Below are 18,505 nucleotides of genomic sequence, written 5' to 3'. Positions count from 1 at the left end.
GTTCAATCGTGTTCTAAGTTAAAATAAACTAGAGCATTTATCATTTGAGGCAATTTACTCAAAAGCACATAAAAATTCTGTTGGAAAATCACACTGCTCGTGTTGTTAAGTACCTTTCGCCAAATCTTTACAATTACACACTATCCTACTCCCACAGCTTCTAGGGAAAATGAGCACAGATCACAAAATTAACTTAATTAGAAACCTACAGTTTTTGAAATGAAGTTTTTACTTAATTTCTGATATTGTGAGTAATTTGTAATCAATATTTGCAAAGTTTCTACATTTCATTACCATGTACCTATAAGTGGCATACTTGCATCAAATGCATCATATATCATAGCGTATGTGCAACATTTCACTTGTAAACAATTGAACGAGTTAATTTTTGACAATACAAACTAAGAAGCAAATTGAGAATCTTGTAATGACATGTTACATCTATCGATTTTGAAAAACATTGCACTTCCGGTTTACATATGAAAAATGCTCCTAATAATACCAACTAAAATGATTTGTGGTATTTCAATATAAGTTGATACATTGATGACAATGAATGCAATGAATACATAAGGGGAAGGGGTGACACGGAATCCGCCGTGCCCACATAATTGCGGAGCAGGGGAAATCCTGCAGTACGAGATCCCGCGTATTGCGGAATCACGATCCCTCGATGCCGTCGGAGCTCACAAATTTCGTTATTATATTCAACATATTTCTTTTCTATTTCTTTGTTTTCTATTTTTCTTATTTTTGTGTAAAGTTATTAACTTTTGGGATTAATTATATGTTATTATGTTCTGGTTGAGAAGACTTTTGTGTTGTTTGCATTTTTTGGATATTATAATCTCAGATTTCTAAATTAAAAAATGTTGTATCATTTTTTCTTTTGTAAGTGGTGTATCTACATTTTGTTTAGGAACAAGTGATGGAACCTCCTCGCAACCAGTATCACGTCGTTTCGTCGCCCAACTTCCTGATGACGCCGAACCTGCTATCCAACAGTAGATTATCACCGTAATCCCTTCCAAACAAACCACACATAAGAGCATTCCCTCGCTATTCCAGAATCATCTCTCCGCCAAATCCACTTTTCAAATACATTCTAGGATCCCTAGAACAATATCAAGGGAATTCTATAGAATATCCAAATCTATGCATTTCTACACTAAATTTGACACCCATTATTATTCCTACATTAGCATATGTTGATAACCTATATGACTATGTATATGAATTTATTAATCATTCACAATATCCTTTTAGTGCACTTAAAGTGGATAAGCCTCAAGTTTCTACACCAAAAATGAAATGCTTTGTTTATACTTTTCTAAAGTAATGGCCGTTGTAAATATAGAAGGGTAGACGATCATGATGAACATTGTAGAAGGATCAAATTCATAGCACTTCATATGATCGTAGATATAAAGCTAAAGCATATTCTAATTTAAATATATATATATATATAATTGTTGTATATTTATAAAAATAAATGATCATATGAAAAATTTGTAAATGCCAAATTAATTTGATCTATTTGTGACAAGTTAACAATGAAAATTTGGATCATAAGCAGCCAACAATAATTAATTGGACTAAAATAAAACATAAACTACACCAAAAATATTTTCTTGTGCAACACTTAAAAAATTGCTTCTCAAATTTTAAAATTCTATTAATGTTACTTCAATATAATTGAGACTATTTGAATAAATTTGAGGAAATAAAATTTTGAACTATAGTCAGAAAATATTATTAGTTAATAAAACTATAATATTAGCTGTGCATTTGTTTGAGCTTTTAAAACTAGCTTATCCTCCAAACCGCGTTTCCATTTTGTTTGGTTGGCACATTTCAACGATTCGGTCAAAAACGACGTTTTGAATTACTAAAGAATTCGGAATGCAAATTCAGCTATGCGTTCTGTCGTTCGCGAATAAAAAACCAATGTCGGTTTTATTTCTTCACTATTCTGCCCTCGCCCCGAGCTTAGTTTCTCTCGCGTGCCCTAGACATTCCCGCGGGTCCTGTTGTTTTCTCCTAACTCATGCCCTAGCAGCCTATCTCGCCCGCCTTCTTCTCCACCTGTCTAGTAACCTCTGCGGCACTTCTATTCTCTTGTCAATATCTTCCCTTCTTCTTCTCCCGAATTGTTTGCACGGGGCTTGGAACTCAGTTATCTTTCTTTATGGAATTATGCTAGGAGATTTTCAAGTAGCAAAGTTTGCTATGAGATTCTTCTGCAGTGTAGTTGAATTATGGAATTACGCTGCGAAATTCTTTTGTTGTGTGGTTGAATTTAACTATCTCCCCCTCTTTTTCTCTGCGCGAGTCAAGGAAATATACAGGTAACCCAAATCTGGGTAGCGATTCTACAATAACCTTGTATGCTAGATATTTAAGTTGGAACTGTAGAATCCAAACCCGTATCCACTCGGAATCTCAATTATTTAAGAATATGGATGAAAAACATAAGATACATAAGTATAAATAATCGTATCTTTTTATAAATTGGTAGTCTGGCATTTAATTCTCTAACTCCCTATATCATCTTTATAAAGTTGAAATCAATTAATCTCATTTACTTGAAGAGATGAATGAATGATATGAGATGCATATATGCATATGTATAAAATAGTAGAATAATATTTTTCTTCTGATATAATTTGTATTTCAATAATTACACAAGGAAATTAAGTGGAGTGGCATAGCTAGTTATTGTTACAAATGTGGGAAGGATAAGGAATTATGTTTAAACATAATTAGTCTGGTATTAATAAACATTTTTTTTTTTGCAAGATGAATCAATTTAGTAGTGACATGGCTACTTATTGTTGCAAATTCGCAATGGTCTATATAGCTTGAGTGAAGATCTTTATCCTTGTCCATATAGCTGGAGTGGAGATCTTTAGTTGCCTATATGATCTTGCTGGAAATTCATATACATAAAACAAGCATGCCTTTATGAAAGATTGCTCCACTATTAAAAGGCTTTTGTTTTAAATATCACAACAAAGGTCATTATAGCATTAGGATCCATAAAGGAAAAGATAGTGGTGTAGCGAAAGAAGAAGTGAAAAACATATTATGTCATCAAAACTATCTCATTAAATGTGATCATGCATCTACACATTTCCCAAGGAGTATCAAATCAGTCCACCTTCTCTTTCTTCTAATGTGTGCTTGCTTATCTTCCCTTTTTTGTCCTCTTATGTTTTTTTTTTCTAGGCATGTTAAAATTTTATTTTCTCATTTGGCTTTAGCAGGCTCTCATATCATCAAATAGATCATTTTGTAAAATCATTTTGTGATATCTATATTTTTTGCTTGTTCACTTATTACTAAAAGCTGAGTTCAATTTCTCTTCTTGCATCGGCCCCAATGGTATCTCATAAATGTTAATCTTATTAGAGTGAAATGGTTCCATGTTTCATTTTATTTATTTTTGCAATATGCTCTTTGCTTAATTTTTTGAACTTATTTCAACAAATGAGCAATACAAGAGATGACGCATCATCCACTATCCGGGACAAAGAAACAATATTGTTTTTTTGTGATATATGTATGTCAGAAATTGAATTAGGAAATAGGCTAGCCATAAATTTCCACAAAAAAGATTGGCATAACATTACAAATAATTTTCAAGAGAAAACCGAAAGGGTGTATGATCGAGCCTAATTAAAGAATAAATGAGACTAATTAAAAAAAAGGACTGAAAGATTTAGAAAGAACTCAAAAGAGGATTCACTGACCTTGATTGGGATCCAATTAAAAACACCATAGATGCATCAACAGGTTGGTTGAAGGAGAAATTAGACGTCAAATCTATTTTAAGACATTAATATTTAAATTTTCCTGGTATACACACTTGTTATACATTACTTCTTCCATCTGATTATATGAATGACAAGCTGCACTAAGTGCTAAGAAATTTAAGTTTGGTGGAATAGAACCAGAGCTAGAGGAGAAGCTAGATGTTATGTATGGTGGGATTGTTGTGAATGGTGAACATTATAAAATTGCTCAGAGTTCAAAAGAGCCTAGAGATAGCCTGATTGATCCTATTGACAAGTCACCGCATGGCAGAAATGATATTAGTAAATCTAGCAATGCACGGACACCTTTAAAGAAAGGGCAAGTCATACTAAAAAAATTGGTCATGCGTACTTAAGAAGCCAAATATCCGAGTTATTTATAGCATGCACAAACTTATCTTCTGACGCCACCACTGCATAACAATTTCATCCATTTCTGATGTAATAAAAATACTTGAACAGATACTAAAAGTTTTTGAAGATATGACCTTGTATCTGTACCTACTGAAGCTAATTAAAAATTCGGTGAAGAGAGATGTTTTAACATCCATGACCTAAAAGAAAGGTCCATTACTTAAGCTTCTTCTATGAAATCTATTTGTGTTTCGTGTGAAATGCATCTGACATTTCTGTGTAGTAACACTTGTGAATTTTTTTTTATTTTGCGGCTGAATAATTGCTCTATTTCTATTGTCATTTTATGATCTATTTTGGTAGAACTATTATTATTGATCCTGGCACATGTGATAGGCGTTCTACTTTGGATTTTAACAGTTTTAATATTTTACTCTACTATTTTTCAACTATGAATCCCTTCGAAAGAGTACATAAAGAGCATTGCAAGAAAATTATTACAACAGTTGTATATGCACTCATTGCATACAATGACTCATCCATAGTTCGCATGCCATGTCTGACTTCAACATTTACCGAGGACAAATGGGTGTTCTAATCTGATTTAAGCAGTTGTAATATTTTACTCTATTACTTTTCCAGCTATGAATCCCATTGAGAAAGTGCATAGGGAGCATTACAGGACAATTATTATAGCAGCTATAAATGTACTCATTGTGTACTACGAATCATTCATATTTCGCATGTCATGTATGACTTCAATATTTATTGAGGACAAATGGGTCAATGAGCTACACCCTAACAGATTCTATAACATGTTTAGTACAAGTTAAGTAATTTTTATTGATCTGTTGAATGAATTGCACATTAGTCATGGACTCCTTGGCTCCTCTCGAATGATTTCGAATGAGGTATTGGCCATAACACTTTATATTTTATCACACGATGAATCGATAAAGTCAGCATGTGAGAAATTTCAACAACCATTCGAAAAGATAAGTAGATATTTTTCTATTGGTTTAAATGCATTAGTAAGTATGTCTTTCGGAGTTATTAAGCCTGAAGACCCATCTTTTTGAAATATTCCTATAGAAATATCTTGCGATCATCGATATATGTCATACATCAAAGTATATCGAGATCTTATTTTCATCAAAGTAAAAAAAATTTCAAATTTAAATTTAGTGTCATTTCATATAGGACTGTATTGGTCATAACACTTTATATTTTATCACACGATGAATCGATAAGGTCAGCATGTGAGAAATTTCAACAACCATTCGAAAAGATAAGTAGATATTTTTCTATTGGTTTAAATGCATTGGTAAGTATGTCTTTCGGAGTTATTAAGCCTGAAGACCCATCTTTTTGAAATATTCCTTTAGAAATATCTTGCGATCATCGATATATGTCATACATCAAAGTATATCGAGATCTTATTTTCATCAAAGTAAAAAAAATTTCAAATTTAAATTTAGTGTCATTTCATATAGGACTGTATCGGTCATTTATAGCACACATGTTCATGCACATGTGCCAAATGCTGAAAAATGGGTTATTCTAAGCGACATGCTGACATATTCGTTTAAGAAACATGTTAGAATTGTCGTCGCAACAATTACACTTCATAATTACATATGAAGCCATCCTTCGCATTTCGACATTAACTTCTCAACTGTAGATGATAACGATTTAGTGCCTTTGGAAGCATATGAAAATCACTTGGGAGAATCAATGATGGAAGAACTGATGAGATCATCAATACCAGCATTGGTGATGGAGAAGGTGTGAATGAGATGGTTGCGTTGCAAGAGCATATCACTCGATGCTTTAGTTAATTCTTGATTTAATATTGTATGCATTATTGTTTTGAGTGTCGTATCATGTAAAGTATCCGAAGAATGTTATATTTTTTTATAGCATATTTGTGCAAATCGGTGGTACGTATGCAAGTGGTTTTAGTATAGATCAAGTTACATTTTTGCATCATATTTGTGCAAATCGGTGGTACATATGCAAGTCGTTTTAGTATAGATCAAGTTACATTTTTGCATCACAATCGGTGGTATTTATGCAATCAAGTTACATTTTTGCATCACAATCGGTGGTATTTATGCAAGTGGTTTTAGCATAGATCAAGTTACATTTTTGCATTACAAAGTTGCTACCTTTACATGTTTGATCTTGTGTTTGTTTCATATCCTTCTCTTCATCTTCGATCTCTTCCAGTATATTGATGGTGGTGGGGTTTCTTATGAGCATCTCACCACTCAAGTAGATTTGAGAATCAGAGCAATAACTTGGCTTGCCGTATCTGCCCATTAGCATTATGGTTTCAACCCGTAGCTTGAGAATAAATTCCCTGTTGTTGTTAGGATTTGGTGGGCTCTGTACTTTCTCATCTCATTTGTTGCAGTATTATTAGATATGTTTTGTTAAAAAAAGCTTGGGATTTTGGGCACATTGGGGTGGGGTTTTGGAATGTGTCTCTTTTTCTGCGTTGCTTCTTAAGCGTTGCTTCTTAACTACATTGATTTTTTTTTTTTTGGAAAGAGGGTTGAAGAGGATAGCAATATTCTCCATAAATCTCTTTTGAAAGAGACTACTAGTCCTAATCAGCAAGTCAGCGAGAGTGAAAGTTGCTTTGGAAATGTCTCTTTGTTTACTAATGCAAGTTTTTCTTAGCATCCTTACCTTCGGTGGCGTGCATCTGTTTGCTAATGCAACTTTAAGTTGCCATGTTTAATACAATCCATGAATGCACATTTTTTATACAAATCTCTAGAATGGTTGGGGAACTTGGACACATAAGTAATCCAATGTTGTTGTAAAAGTTCATGTTATGGTTGGTGTTATGCTTGTTGTTGTACTTGTTATAATCCAAAAATACTCACCGTTATGGTTGTTGTTATAGTTGTTGTTACAGCTGCTTGGCAGTTCAATACTTACAGTTGGTGTTAGTACTCATCTGTTGTTGTTATTGTTGTTTTTTAATATCTCGAGTATATTTTACAAATTTATGGTAATATAGATAGCTTCGATATAAATGAAAATTTTATAAGTTGGGGGCAATCCCTGCAATGCTTATAATGCAGTTCATACGATAATTTATAAAGCAATATATTTTATTATAATTGTAATACATGCAATGTTTTATAATGCAGTTCATAATGCGGTTCAGAAGAATTTGGTGGTTGAAAATTTTATAAGTTGGTGGAAATACTGTAGGCCACTGCATCGGTTGAAAATTTTGAATGCTTTATAACAAATGCTTTTTGTGTGGATATTTAAGGCTACTGCAGTGGGTGAAAACTATGGATGCTATAGCAATTGCTTTCCTTGTTGTTATCAAATTTCAGTTGATTGCTTCAGATTTGTATTGATCTTTTTATTTCGGATTTGAGGCTACTGCATTGGTTGAAAATTTTGGGTGTTTTATACCAATTATTTTCCTTAATATTTCGGATTGCTGATTTGTACAGGTTTCCACCGATCTTTCACTTTTGGCCGGGTTGTCGGTTGAGTTATGATATTCTTCAGCCATTATATTAAAATTCAACAATACTTGTAAATGTCTTTGGTGCTAAAATATTTATAGTATTTGAAAGGTATTTTAATGTCTTTCGCATCAGCTAAGTAGTTAGCTCATTTTCTTTTTCTTTTTTGAGCTTCTTCTTGTGCTTCTTTATTGTTGTTGCCCTATTTTTTGTTATGCATTGTTTTTTGCTTTTTTGGTGGTTATATTGGATTTATATATTTGTTTGTTGGTTTGTGTTTTGAGTTGCTTCAGTTATGATGAGTCATTTGACCCAAGAGGCTCTTCTGGATGGCCTTCTTTATATGTAATTATGCATACACAAATTTGGTCTTAAGGGTTTCTGGCAACCAAGATCCCCTGCATTATGGGTCTACTGCTTTTTTGTATAATGCAAAGAAATACGTTATTTTTGTGCTTATCATTAATGTACATGATTGTACTATCGAAAATGGACTCAAGCAATTCAACAAGCGCCAAGGGGACCAAACATCGACCGATTTTCTGTGATTGCAATCTATTTTGCGTTATTTTCACCACTCAGAAAGAGGACAATGCAGAACGAAAACTTTACAGATGTCCAAAGAATTTAATAGGCTGATGAACCGAAAGATGCACAATAAGAGCGAGCTGACGAAAGGATAACGCAATTGATGACACGGTGAAAAATGATGTTATAGACTTGAAGTTCCTTGAGAAGACTTTACTTCTTTTCGATTTTGTAATTGTAGCATCTCTTTTATTGTTGTTATCATTGTATCAATTTTTATTATGTTCATATATTCTGGAGAACAAACTGCATTGTATTAGGTTTTCATTTTGTAAACAAACTTGTTTTTTTTAATCATTTGATCTATCACAATTTCTTGTGATTGTGTTGTTGTTGGAATGTGTTGTTGTTGTGTTGTTGTTGGAAGACATAATTTGATGATTTCTTATGATTCAATTAATGTTCATTGGATTTATTTTGCAGGACCAACGGTGTTTTTCAAACAGTTTAAACATAACTATGTCTATATACCTAGGGGTATTCATTATATCAACAGACAGAACCTTCAGACCTGTATTTTTTCAAAAAAACTAAGTATTTCTGAAAAATCAGCTTCTGAACAACAAATTATCAACATTAGCTTTTGAAACTAAATTTTCTACGGCCACAACTGAAATAAATACACATTAAATGAACATAACTCTTACACTCAAATTGAAGTACAAACTCACTATCCTACAACATTAAAAGAGGCATTCCACAAAGCTTTAGATGTAGTAAAACATATAAAAAGAAAAGCAAATAGATCACTTATTGGATCACATCCTAGACCTTCCACTGCTACAACTGCATAAATTAGAAAACCCTTAGGCGAGCACAATAACTTCCTAAGGTTGTCATTGTGTTGACCTCACTTTTGGCGGAGGTGTAGTCTTTTTTTTTTTAATAGCCTAAGGTCTAGACGTAGGACCTTCCTGCCGACTATTCCTAGAAAACTAGTAAAGGAGCGCTCCCCGTTAGAAGTTCTGAGCTTTTCTTCGTTCAACTTGACGTTCCGCATAGTGGTTTTTGACCTCTAGCACTTAGTAGATGGGGCTACTGTGAGGGAGCTCAAGGAGAATCCCTATAGGATTGTTGGCCTTAGGATTGATTGTACGCGTTAATCTCGCATCGTCGTGTTCTTCGCCGTCCTGTTTGATTGAGCCCAAGCCGAGTTTTTGACGCGGTTCGGGTCGCGACACGTTTTTGTCCCGATCAACGACGAGGTTGTCCAAACGACTCCGGATGGCAAAACGGACTACGCCGACGCATCCGAAACATCAATTTTTCTTAGGGGAGACATTCGTTTCACTGCGACGACACGTCCAGGGAAAATACACAAGTGTTAATTATAATAATAAATTATATATTATTATTATTATTATAATTAATAACATTTATTAATCCCTAACCTAAATCTATTTCCCCCTCCCGTTTCTTTCTCCCGCACTCGTGGGCCTCTGCCCTAGTTTTGGCTCGCTCGGTTTTACCTGGCCCGCTCCTTCGTGTCGTTGGAAAGACGCGTTCCCGCGTTCGCCTCTCGCACGCGAGATGGGCCTCGCAGGCGCCCATCCCTCATATCTTATCCTCTGACTTCTGTGTTTGATCCTCTCTGCGGCAGATCATATCCTCTGCCCTGCTCGATCCCTCTGCCATATCCTCTTAATCATTCATTCTCCTTCTCTGGTTTTATTAGAGCTCGATTTAAAGCCTTTCAGAGAGCCAAGAAAAAAATCTCTAAGAGAGGGAAAACTCTGTCATTTTCTTTTCTCATCCTTCTTCTCTAGCTTTTAGGCTTGGAGTGATTTGGCTTTTGTTGTTGATGGAAGATTGAAAGTGGTGAAGTGCATTTGAAATTGTTGTTTGGCTTTTTGCTTCAAGGAGGTACCTTCTAACCCCCCTTGTGCTTTACTCCTTTTCGGTTTTCTCTCTGCCGAGTCCTTGAGGTTGGTGTTGTGGATGGTATAGCATGCTAATCTAGTATTGCACCTATATTTTGAAACATTTGTTACTTGAGCATGTGAAAAATAGGAATGTGGGCATGTCCTAGGAGTTGGGTTTGATCACTTGCTTAAGATGGTGAAAATATGGCATGTTATTAGCTCCTCTCTTTTCTTTCTATTTGAAGCAAATTGGAAAGATTAAAATATGGCGTTGAGACAATGCTAGGTCCTCTCGAATGCATGTTGGGATGTGTATCATAAGGCTTTTTATTCACTCTTGCTTAGCATGAATTATTGGAGAACTTGTTTTGTTTTCCATATGCATGTGAGGCTCTTGTTTTTTTTTTTGGTTTTCTACGGCTGTTCCTCACTTGAAATACATGCTATGAAAGAATTTATTTAATTTGGAAAGTCCTATAAATTGTTTTGATGGCTTGGTTTGGCTCTTCACGAGGCATCATTTTGTTTAAACATCAGTTGGAAGTTGTTTCATGCTTAGAATAGTTAAGTTGGGGGCCTAAATACGCTCTCTATGTTATTGTTCTATGTTGGCCCTATATCTTGATGTTTTGAGGGCGTGAAGATGTTTTCTAGCCTTTGTTGTGGCCTGGTTTTTGAGCCTTAGCTGCGGCTCGGTTTGGTTCTTGTTGGTACTCGGTTTACACTTTTCAGGCACGAGATATTGATTTCATTGAGGCTTTTGGCTTTAGTCTTAATTGAGGCTTTGTCCTAATGATTTGAGTTCCATTTAGTAGCCTCGAAAGTTTGTCCTTGGCCCTAGTTGGGGGTTCAGTTTGCTTGCCTTAGCTCCTACCCGAGAGCCTGTTTTGGGTGTTTGTTCCTGCCCCTGCTCAAGAGATGTGGGAGGGTTCAGTTTTATTCGCTTTAACACCTATTTGGGGATCGGTTTTGTCTTGTTCTGCTCCTACCCGAGAGGTAGTTTGGGGGCTTGATTTGGTTTGTTCTTAGTCCAACCCGTGAGCTTGTTGGTAGTAGGTCATTTTGTTTGGCTTTGGCCCCTGCTAGGCTCGGTTTTGGCTTGTGCTGGACTCGGTTTCGGCCATTTGTTGGTTGTGGTTTTTGGCCTTAGTTGAGGAGCTCGGTTTGACTCATTTTTAAGCCCTGGTATAGGTTGCTCTTTTGTCCCGAGGTTAATTTCCTTTAACTCATCGACAGTTGACTTGATTTTTTGCTCAAATTCTAGTGGAGCATCCTCTATTAGCTAATCGGTAGAGTCATTCACTACATCGAGACAATCCTCTTCAGATTTACTAATAACAACCATGCAAAATCCTGAATCATCGACTGGTCCGACTGTACCAAATCTGAGACCCTCTTTTGAGTTGAGAGATCGACTTTTAACACTCCATAATTTTTTAAAAAGTTGTAGTTTACCTTATGGCATTTGTTTTGGCAAATGTCCCCATTAAATTAACTTTTGTACATAAGGCGAAAAGTAATCAAAAGGCAATTCCATTAATTCATTAGGATCATCATCAAAATTTACATAATTTTCAAGATTAGTAGAGGTAGAAGCACGGTGAAATTTGATTAGTTTTGAACCAATACTACAGAGTATATAGTGGGGCAAAAAATCCGAAGGAAGAAAGAAATTTTGGAACCGCTGGAAATTAAAAAAAAATATAAAGTGATGCTCAGAAATTTTCAAATATGATTGGTTGATATTCTTGTGATTTCCTTATTTTTGAAAATCGTGTAATCCAAGTACTGCCACAAGCGAGTTTCAATTATGTTGCTAGTTTTGTGTGTTTAGTCCAATTGCTAATCATGGATTGTTCAGTGTCACTACTAATTATTTTTTTTTATTGTTGAATGTCTACACATTATTAAATATCTTCATTCAATAACCTTGATTTCAGACACAATTATTATGAGTTTGGGAAGCTCATTAGTGTTTATTCATGAGAAATATATCTTATAAAAATGATTTGATGTTACTTTAATTTGGATAAAATTAGAGCTTAAATTCATTTTTTATCTATAATTAATCCCCATAGATACCTACTAAACTAGGAACAAGCAGCTCACCCATATGTAGGGGTGTAGCTAAGCCAAACCGACTTGTTAGCCGGCTCGGGCTCAGCTCGATAAATGGCATGTGAGTAAGCTTGTAATCGAGCCGAGTCGAGTCGAGTCGAGTTGGGTATGTCATAATAGATTGGACTTGGCTCGGTCAAATCATAGGTTGTTCATGTTCAATTCAAGCTGAAGCTGAACATACACAGATATGTCCAAACGCAGCTTGCTTAAATTTTCTAATAAACATCTTAGTTTGTACTTTGGCTTGCTTATTTTAATTGAATAAGCTAAAAGTTCAAATGAGAACTATACTTTTCATATAAAATTAAAATTTTGATTTGTACTTGATTTTTTTCTATAAAGCTAAGAACAAGATAATAAATTTGAATAAGTGTTTGATTTTTTATATAAAATTGTTAAGAAACTAATAAATGATTTTACAAAACTAAATAAATAAAAAATTAATTAAATTTTAAATTAACATCTAATTAGTCTATATCAAGTAAATAGAAAATACATAAGTTGTAAGTAAGATGTTTTTGCAATCAAACAACAAAAATAAGTACTAATTAAATAATTCATTCAAATAAAAGAAAAAGTGATTGCATTTAATTTAGATGAATATTGATATTAATTTATAATAGGTATGTAATAATTAAATAAGTTATTAATGAAATTGTATTTAAATAATATATCTCATGAGAATAAAGCATTTAATAAATTACTTATTCAACAGCAAATGAGCTTGTTTGTGAACATTAATAGATGAGTTAGACCATGTACAAATTTGGTTCATTTAACCTTAAGTTTTAAAAGAAAATTCAGACTTATTTATTTATTGATCTGAATAAACATGATCGAGCATTAATCGAGTCTAGTTTGAGTTGTTCATCAAGCACATTGGTTCATTTACAACCGTACTCGTGAACCGAGCTCAATGAGTTAAGCCAAGTTCAAGCCAACCTACCTCAACTTGTTAGCATGTGAGCCAGTTCAACAAAAAAATATATATTAAAATAAAATATACTCAAAATATATTAAAAATTATTATTATTTCTTTAAATTATTAAAAATATATATTTAAAAATAATATTTTACATTTTATATCAGATGATTTTTTATTATTTATCCCCTAATTAATCATCATATTTGTCATTTTATTATAACATTATCTTAAAGTAATATTATTTTCTATATTTCATAATAAACAAGTTAGTTTGTAAGCTGGCTCAAACTCGTATACTTAAGCTAGAGCTCGAACTCGATTAATTAATCAAGCTCACGCTGACTCATCTCAACTCGACTCATTTACACCCCTAATCTAAAGCATGTAATTGCATAATTTTGATTGAATAAAATTTCTTCTAGTTTTCAATCTTGTATATGATTCCTTCGAGTGGGACATAGCGTGACTTCTGAAATTCAAGGCAAGTTATTTTGTTGTACCAGCGTAAGAACTACATTTCTTATTTTAGAAAATTATTTCCTCAATCTAATATATTCTAATTAATTTGTTATTGGTTTGCTAGTGTTCCGAATTTTGTTCAAATTTGGCATAATTGGGATTCTTATTATGATGAATAAATTGCAATTGCTAGCATATTTTTTGTGGTTAAAAATTTTTATCAATTTCTTCAATCATTGCATTCTCATTTAAGTTTTAATTATTGTATCTATAAATTTACATTGAAAGAAAGTAAATTTTGTGAATCTAGCGATTTGCGGCATGTGAATCTTAAGCACCATTGCATGAATAATGCTACATAACATCATTTTAGTTACATTAGAAAATCCTAACTTATGCAGTCCTGCATCAATCAAGTTCCGTTTGGGATCATTTTTATTTTTTGTTTTTCATTTTTTTAATTTTTTTTTGTTTTGTTTAGATTTAAATTAAAACATGTTTTGATTGAGCAACTTGATTTTAAAAACATTATTTTTTGACTGTTTTAAAAAAAATGAATTCTTTTTAAAACAAAAAATAAAAAATATATAACAATTATACCAACCTAAGAAAGTTTCAAAAAAGATAAGTAACAGAAAAAAAAAAATTAAAAACAAGAAACAAAAGTGATAACAAACGAGCAATTAGTAACAAGATCTACGAATCATATCAACATCAATCTAATTGAAATAGGGTTTAGGGTTGACCATGTTGATCAATAATATACCAAGAAAATGAATGCTTTAATTTTTCACCATGTGTCCGCTAGTTGTGTTGAATGAAAATACTAAAACTTCTACTTCAGGCTATATGGCCTTGAACAGATTCTTATTCAAAAATAACATAAGCAGAAAATTAAAAATATATATATAACAATTACCTTTGACGTATTTTTTCAAGTTCCCTGGGATCAGAGACTAAGACTTGAATACCCATTTGCATTTTTGTCTTCTGCAGGTTGAAATCAAGGCATGCAATTTTAGCTGGTGCAACTCTACTTGGCATTCCTTGTGCAGCACGGCCCGTATTCAGAGCATAACCATTCAGCAAGTAGCTATCTCTGGCACTTTTCCCATGAGCTTTCAAAATGTTTATGCCCTATTCAAATAAAAAGGTATTGTTAAAAAATGCACAAGAAATAGGTATTACCAGTGTCTTTCAAAGATAATCATGAAACAATTTCATACAACAGATAAATATCTAACAAAATTAAAATACTCAAATTCAAAAATAAATGGAAAAATTGGTAAGAAAGAAGGAATGTGTATTCAATTAGGATCACAGTATTGTGCATGAGGAGAAAACAAGATTTAAATTGTGCTGTATAAATTAATCAGATCATACAAATATAAAAAAACTAATATGAAAGATGTATGTGAAGTCAGTTAGGTTGATAACTCTTTGGTTAGAGATAGAGGTCAAATCGGGTTCGCAGTTTGGGTTTGAGTTTGACCTGACATTAACCTAACAAAAAACTACTTGACCCAAATCTGGCCCAAATAAACGGGTCAAAAAAAAGTCCAACCTGAACCTAACCGCCTTCAACCCGCTGACCCAACCTGTGCAACCCATTTAACATAAGGCATGAAAGCTATTCGAATCAAATTTCAGTCTATTTCGAGTCAATATTGGGAATTTTGAGTTTGCGTGTAAATTTTGAGTCAATTTCAGGTTAGTGAAACAGTTTTGAGTCAATTTCAGATTGGCGTGTCAACTTGAACCTGACTCGAAAAATTAAACATGTTAGATTCCTAACCTGAACCCAATCTGAAAAATTATTTAGGTCAACCAAAACCCATATTTTTTTAGTCGGGTTCTGGAAACAAAGTTGAAATTGGAAGGAATATAAAGTAAAATGATAACCCATCGACTTACCAACGTTGAGTTCACAATTGGAGTTTAGCTTGCATAGAATCTAGACTTCTCCGGAACAAAAAAGAGCTTAGCAATTCAGAAAAACAAACTGCTCGTTGAGCACTTAAAAATACACAAAAGCCAGGACTATTAGAGTTGGTCAAGTCAAGCAAGCAACAAGCCAAAGTCTATCAAGTATTAATCAAATCCTACAAAGTGAAAAGGGCTACTGTGAAATTGAAAAGTACTACTTAGACTTAAATAAAAACATTATAAGATTGTGGTGAGACCCGCAATTATTGATGTCGCAGAATGTTGGCCTTTAAAAGAGAAGCATAAAACTAGGTAAAATGTTCCTGAGATGAGAATGCTTAGATGGATGAGTGGCTCGACTCTTAGAGACAAAAGGCGAAACAAATGTATCCGGGAAAGGGTTGGTGTAGCTCCAACGGCAGGCAAGATTAGAGAGAGGCGTTTTAGATGGATTGGTCACATTAAACGTTGACCATCTGATTGTCCGTTTAGGAGAGTAGATGTTTTAGATTCAACTTATGTTAAGAAACGTAAAGGTAGACCTAAAAAGACTTGGGCATGTTGTATAAAAAATGATCTACATTTACTAGAATTAAATTAATATAAGACACTCAATGGGACACAATGGAGCAAAAGGCTTCATGTAGCCAACCCACTTAGTCCAAATGAAAAGGGATATGACAGAGAATTCTTCCTTCTTTATAGGCCTTACGGTCCTTGCCCTTCTCTGTCAAGGTCATGTGGGGAGGGAAGGGCCAGGCAACATCATAGGATCTATGCAGCTTAAAAGCAGGATGAATCAAATGCAGTTTTACAGATCAAGCATAAGCAGAATTTAATAATTTATTATATAGAAGTACCGAAGAAAAAACAGATAACGAAGGAATAAAGTAAGAATGAGCCCACTAAAAGAAAGGAGAAGGGTGGAGGATATGAGAGTATGACCCAAAACATGTTCTATTTAATTTTCCATGCAAGGATCCCCAATGTAAAACATAAGAAAGTAAAAGAATATTATGCCCTCAGGAGAACAACTTGCCAGCATAAACTAATTTGTTCCCTTTAACTAAACTAGTTGCCAGCATTTTGACACCGCTTTCACATAAAATCACAAAAATGTAAGGTCTGTGCTTCTAATACCAAAAATAAGAAGATGCAAACCAAGATATCCTTGCAACAATCAAAACGTAAAGCCAGAAATTTCTTTTACTAAAATTTAATGCAAAACTATATCTTCTATAATCAATTAGTTTTTCAATTAATAAATCTACTAAGCATACACTTGTTGGCTGTCATATGAGGAAAACATTCTGTCCTTTCGAAAGCTAACCTTGATAGGATATTTCACTTCACCTCTTGCATTTGTTGCCTTTACTGCTTGAACAGCATCAACAACCTAGCAAAAGTAGTCAAGAAAGCAAACATTAAATAAATTAAAGCAAATTTATGCTCAACAAAAGAGCTATTCTTAAAAACAGCTATATGAATTCTCCCTAAATATAGATTTGCTATAAGGCCATACATGCTTGAACAAGAAATTGAACAGGTACTTGAAATTAAAAGGTATCAATTAAGAGAGATATTCGGGTCAATTTCACATATAACTTCAAATCTTCACTATTTACTCTTTCCCCCATTTGTCAAATTCTCACCCAAATATCAAAATTCATAAAAAAACCCCCAGCCAATGATTTTCACTTCCATCAAATTTCCAACAGTTTAATCGCAAACCGAGCAAATATATTAGTTTACTGATTCAATTTTTTTAAGGCTAGTAATTCTATAAATAAGATAGATTTTGACGGCAAGTGCAAAACCTCCAGCAATTTTGTTAACAAGCAAGTAGACATTTGTTTAGTAAAATATATCTAAAGAAGAAAACTAAACCCTACAGTTAATAATGACCAATGATGGACGAGGACCGCCATGTTTAACATGGCATCGGTAGACTTTTTATAATATAACCATTGCCTTCTTATTTCCTAACAAGTCCGACCTGTTCGAGCTAGATTTTTAACAATTTTCACCTTTATGGTAGAACTTGCCCCAAAAAAGGAATCCCTTCTAGAAATTCTCAAAGAACAAATGGATGACCAGGCCCAATAGACACGAAACATATACACCAAGTGTTTTTGTTTGGCATCAGAAAAAAAAAATCACGTTAAGCCCATCCCAAGTGTTTAAAAGTGGTACACATGCACAAGAGTGCTAATATACAATCCAATTCAAACTTGAGGATGCTCAAAACTCACAGTTTGTTGAACTACGTAATCTACAAGGCAGAAAACTAATTGGGCATTAAGTAAGAAGAACTAATGGAAGGAGAATGTAAAAGGGAAGGTTAAGGTAAGACTCTGCATGCACAACTTTGACAGATTCATATAAACAATACGAACTAAGAGAGAACACTCGAAAATAATTTCATTCAACCAATCATTAAAGGTAGATCATCTAAATACAAGTCATCAAGCCTTATTTATAGAAATAGTTACAAAAATGATAAAATTTATGAAAACAAATTTAATACTACCAGAATTTAAATATAATGTAAATTTAGAATAACCTTTTTCCTTACTGAATACATAGATAAATCACCTATCAATAGGCGAGTACAAGAGATAAACGGAGGAAAGAAATATTCCTACAATTAAGTAATTCCTATAATTATGGAATAAACATAAATATCTATAATTAAGGAATTACCCTTTTTATACCATGACAAAATATAGCAAGTACTAAATAGAATAACGTAAATAATAATGAGCATAATTCCACACTCCCCCTCAAGATGGGTTGTACAGATTATACATGCTCAACTTGTTGGTTAGCTCATCAAAACTGGTCTTAGGGAGAGCGTTGGTGAGAATGTCTGCGGTTTGGTCTCTAGAAGGAGTATAGACCACTTCAATGATTCCATTGTCCACCTTCTCTGAAATGAAGTTTCTATCAATCTCAATG

At 33.6% G+C, this 18,505-nt stretch overlaps 1 protein-coding gene across 1 annotated transcript in view; it reads right to left on the bottom strand.

The window, feature by feature from the left end:
• LOC110021160 (T-complex protein 1 subunit alpha) overlaps positions 1–18,505 on the bottom strand; it is a 50,693-nt gene that overhangs the window by 14,613 nt on the left and 17,575 nt on the right. The window contains exons 8-9 of the mRNA XM_020719543.1: positions 16,878–16,943; positions 14,541–14,758 (exon numbers count right to left, since the gene is read on the bottom strand). Coding sequence (XP_020575202.1) covers positions 14,541–14,758; positions 16,878–16,943 — 284 coding nt within the window. The remainder of the gene's footprint in view (positions 1–14,540; positions 14,759–16,877; positions 16,944–18,505) is intronic.

This window comes from Phalaenopsis equestris, unplaced genomic scaffold (genome assembly GCF_001263595.1).
Source record: "Phalaenopsis equestris unplaced genomic scaffold, ASM126359v1 Scaffold000123, whole genome shotgun sequence".
In the NCBI taxonomy this organism is placed as follows: domain Eukaryota; kingdom Viridiplantae; phylum Streptophyta; class Magnoliopsida; order Asparagales; family Orchidaceae; genus Phalaenopsis; species Phalaenopsis equestris.
The sequence above is the reverse complement of the archived record's forward strand: the minus strand, read 5'-3'. Positions and strand labels throughout refer to the sequence as shown.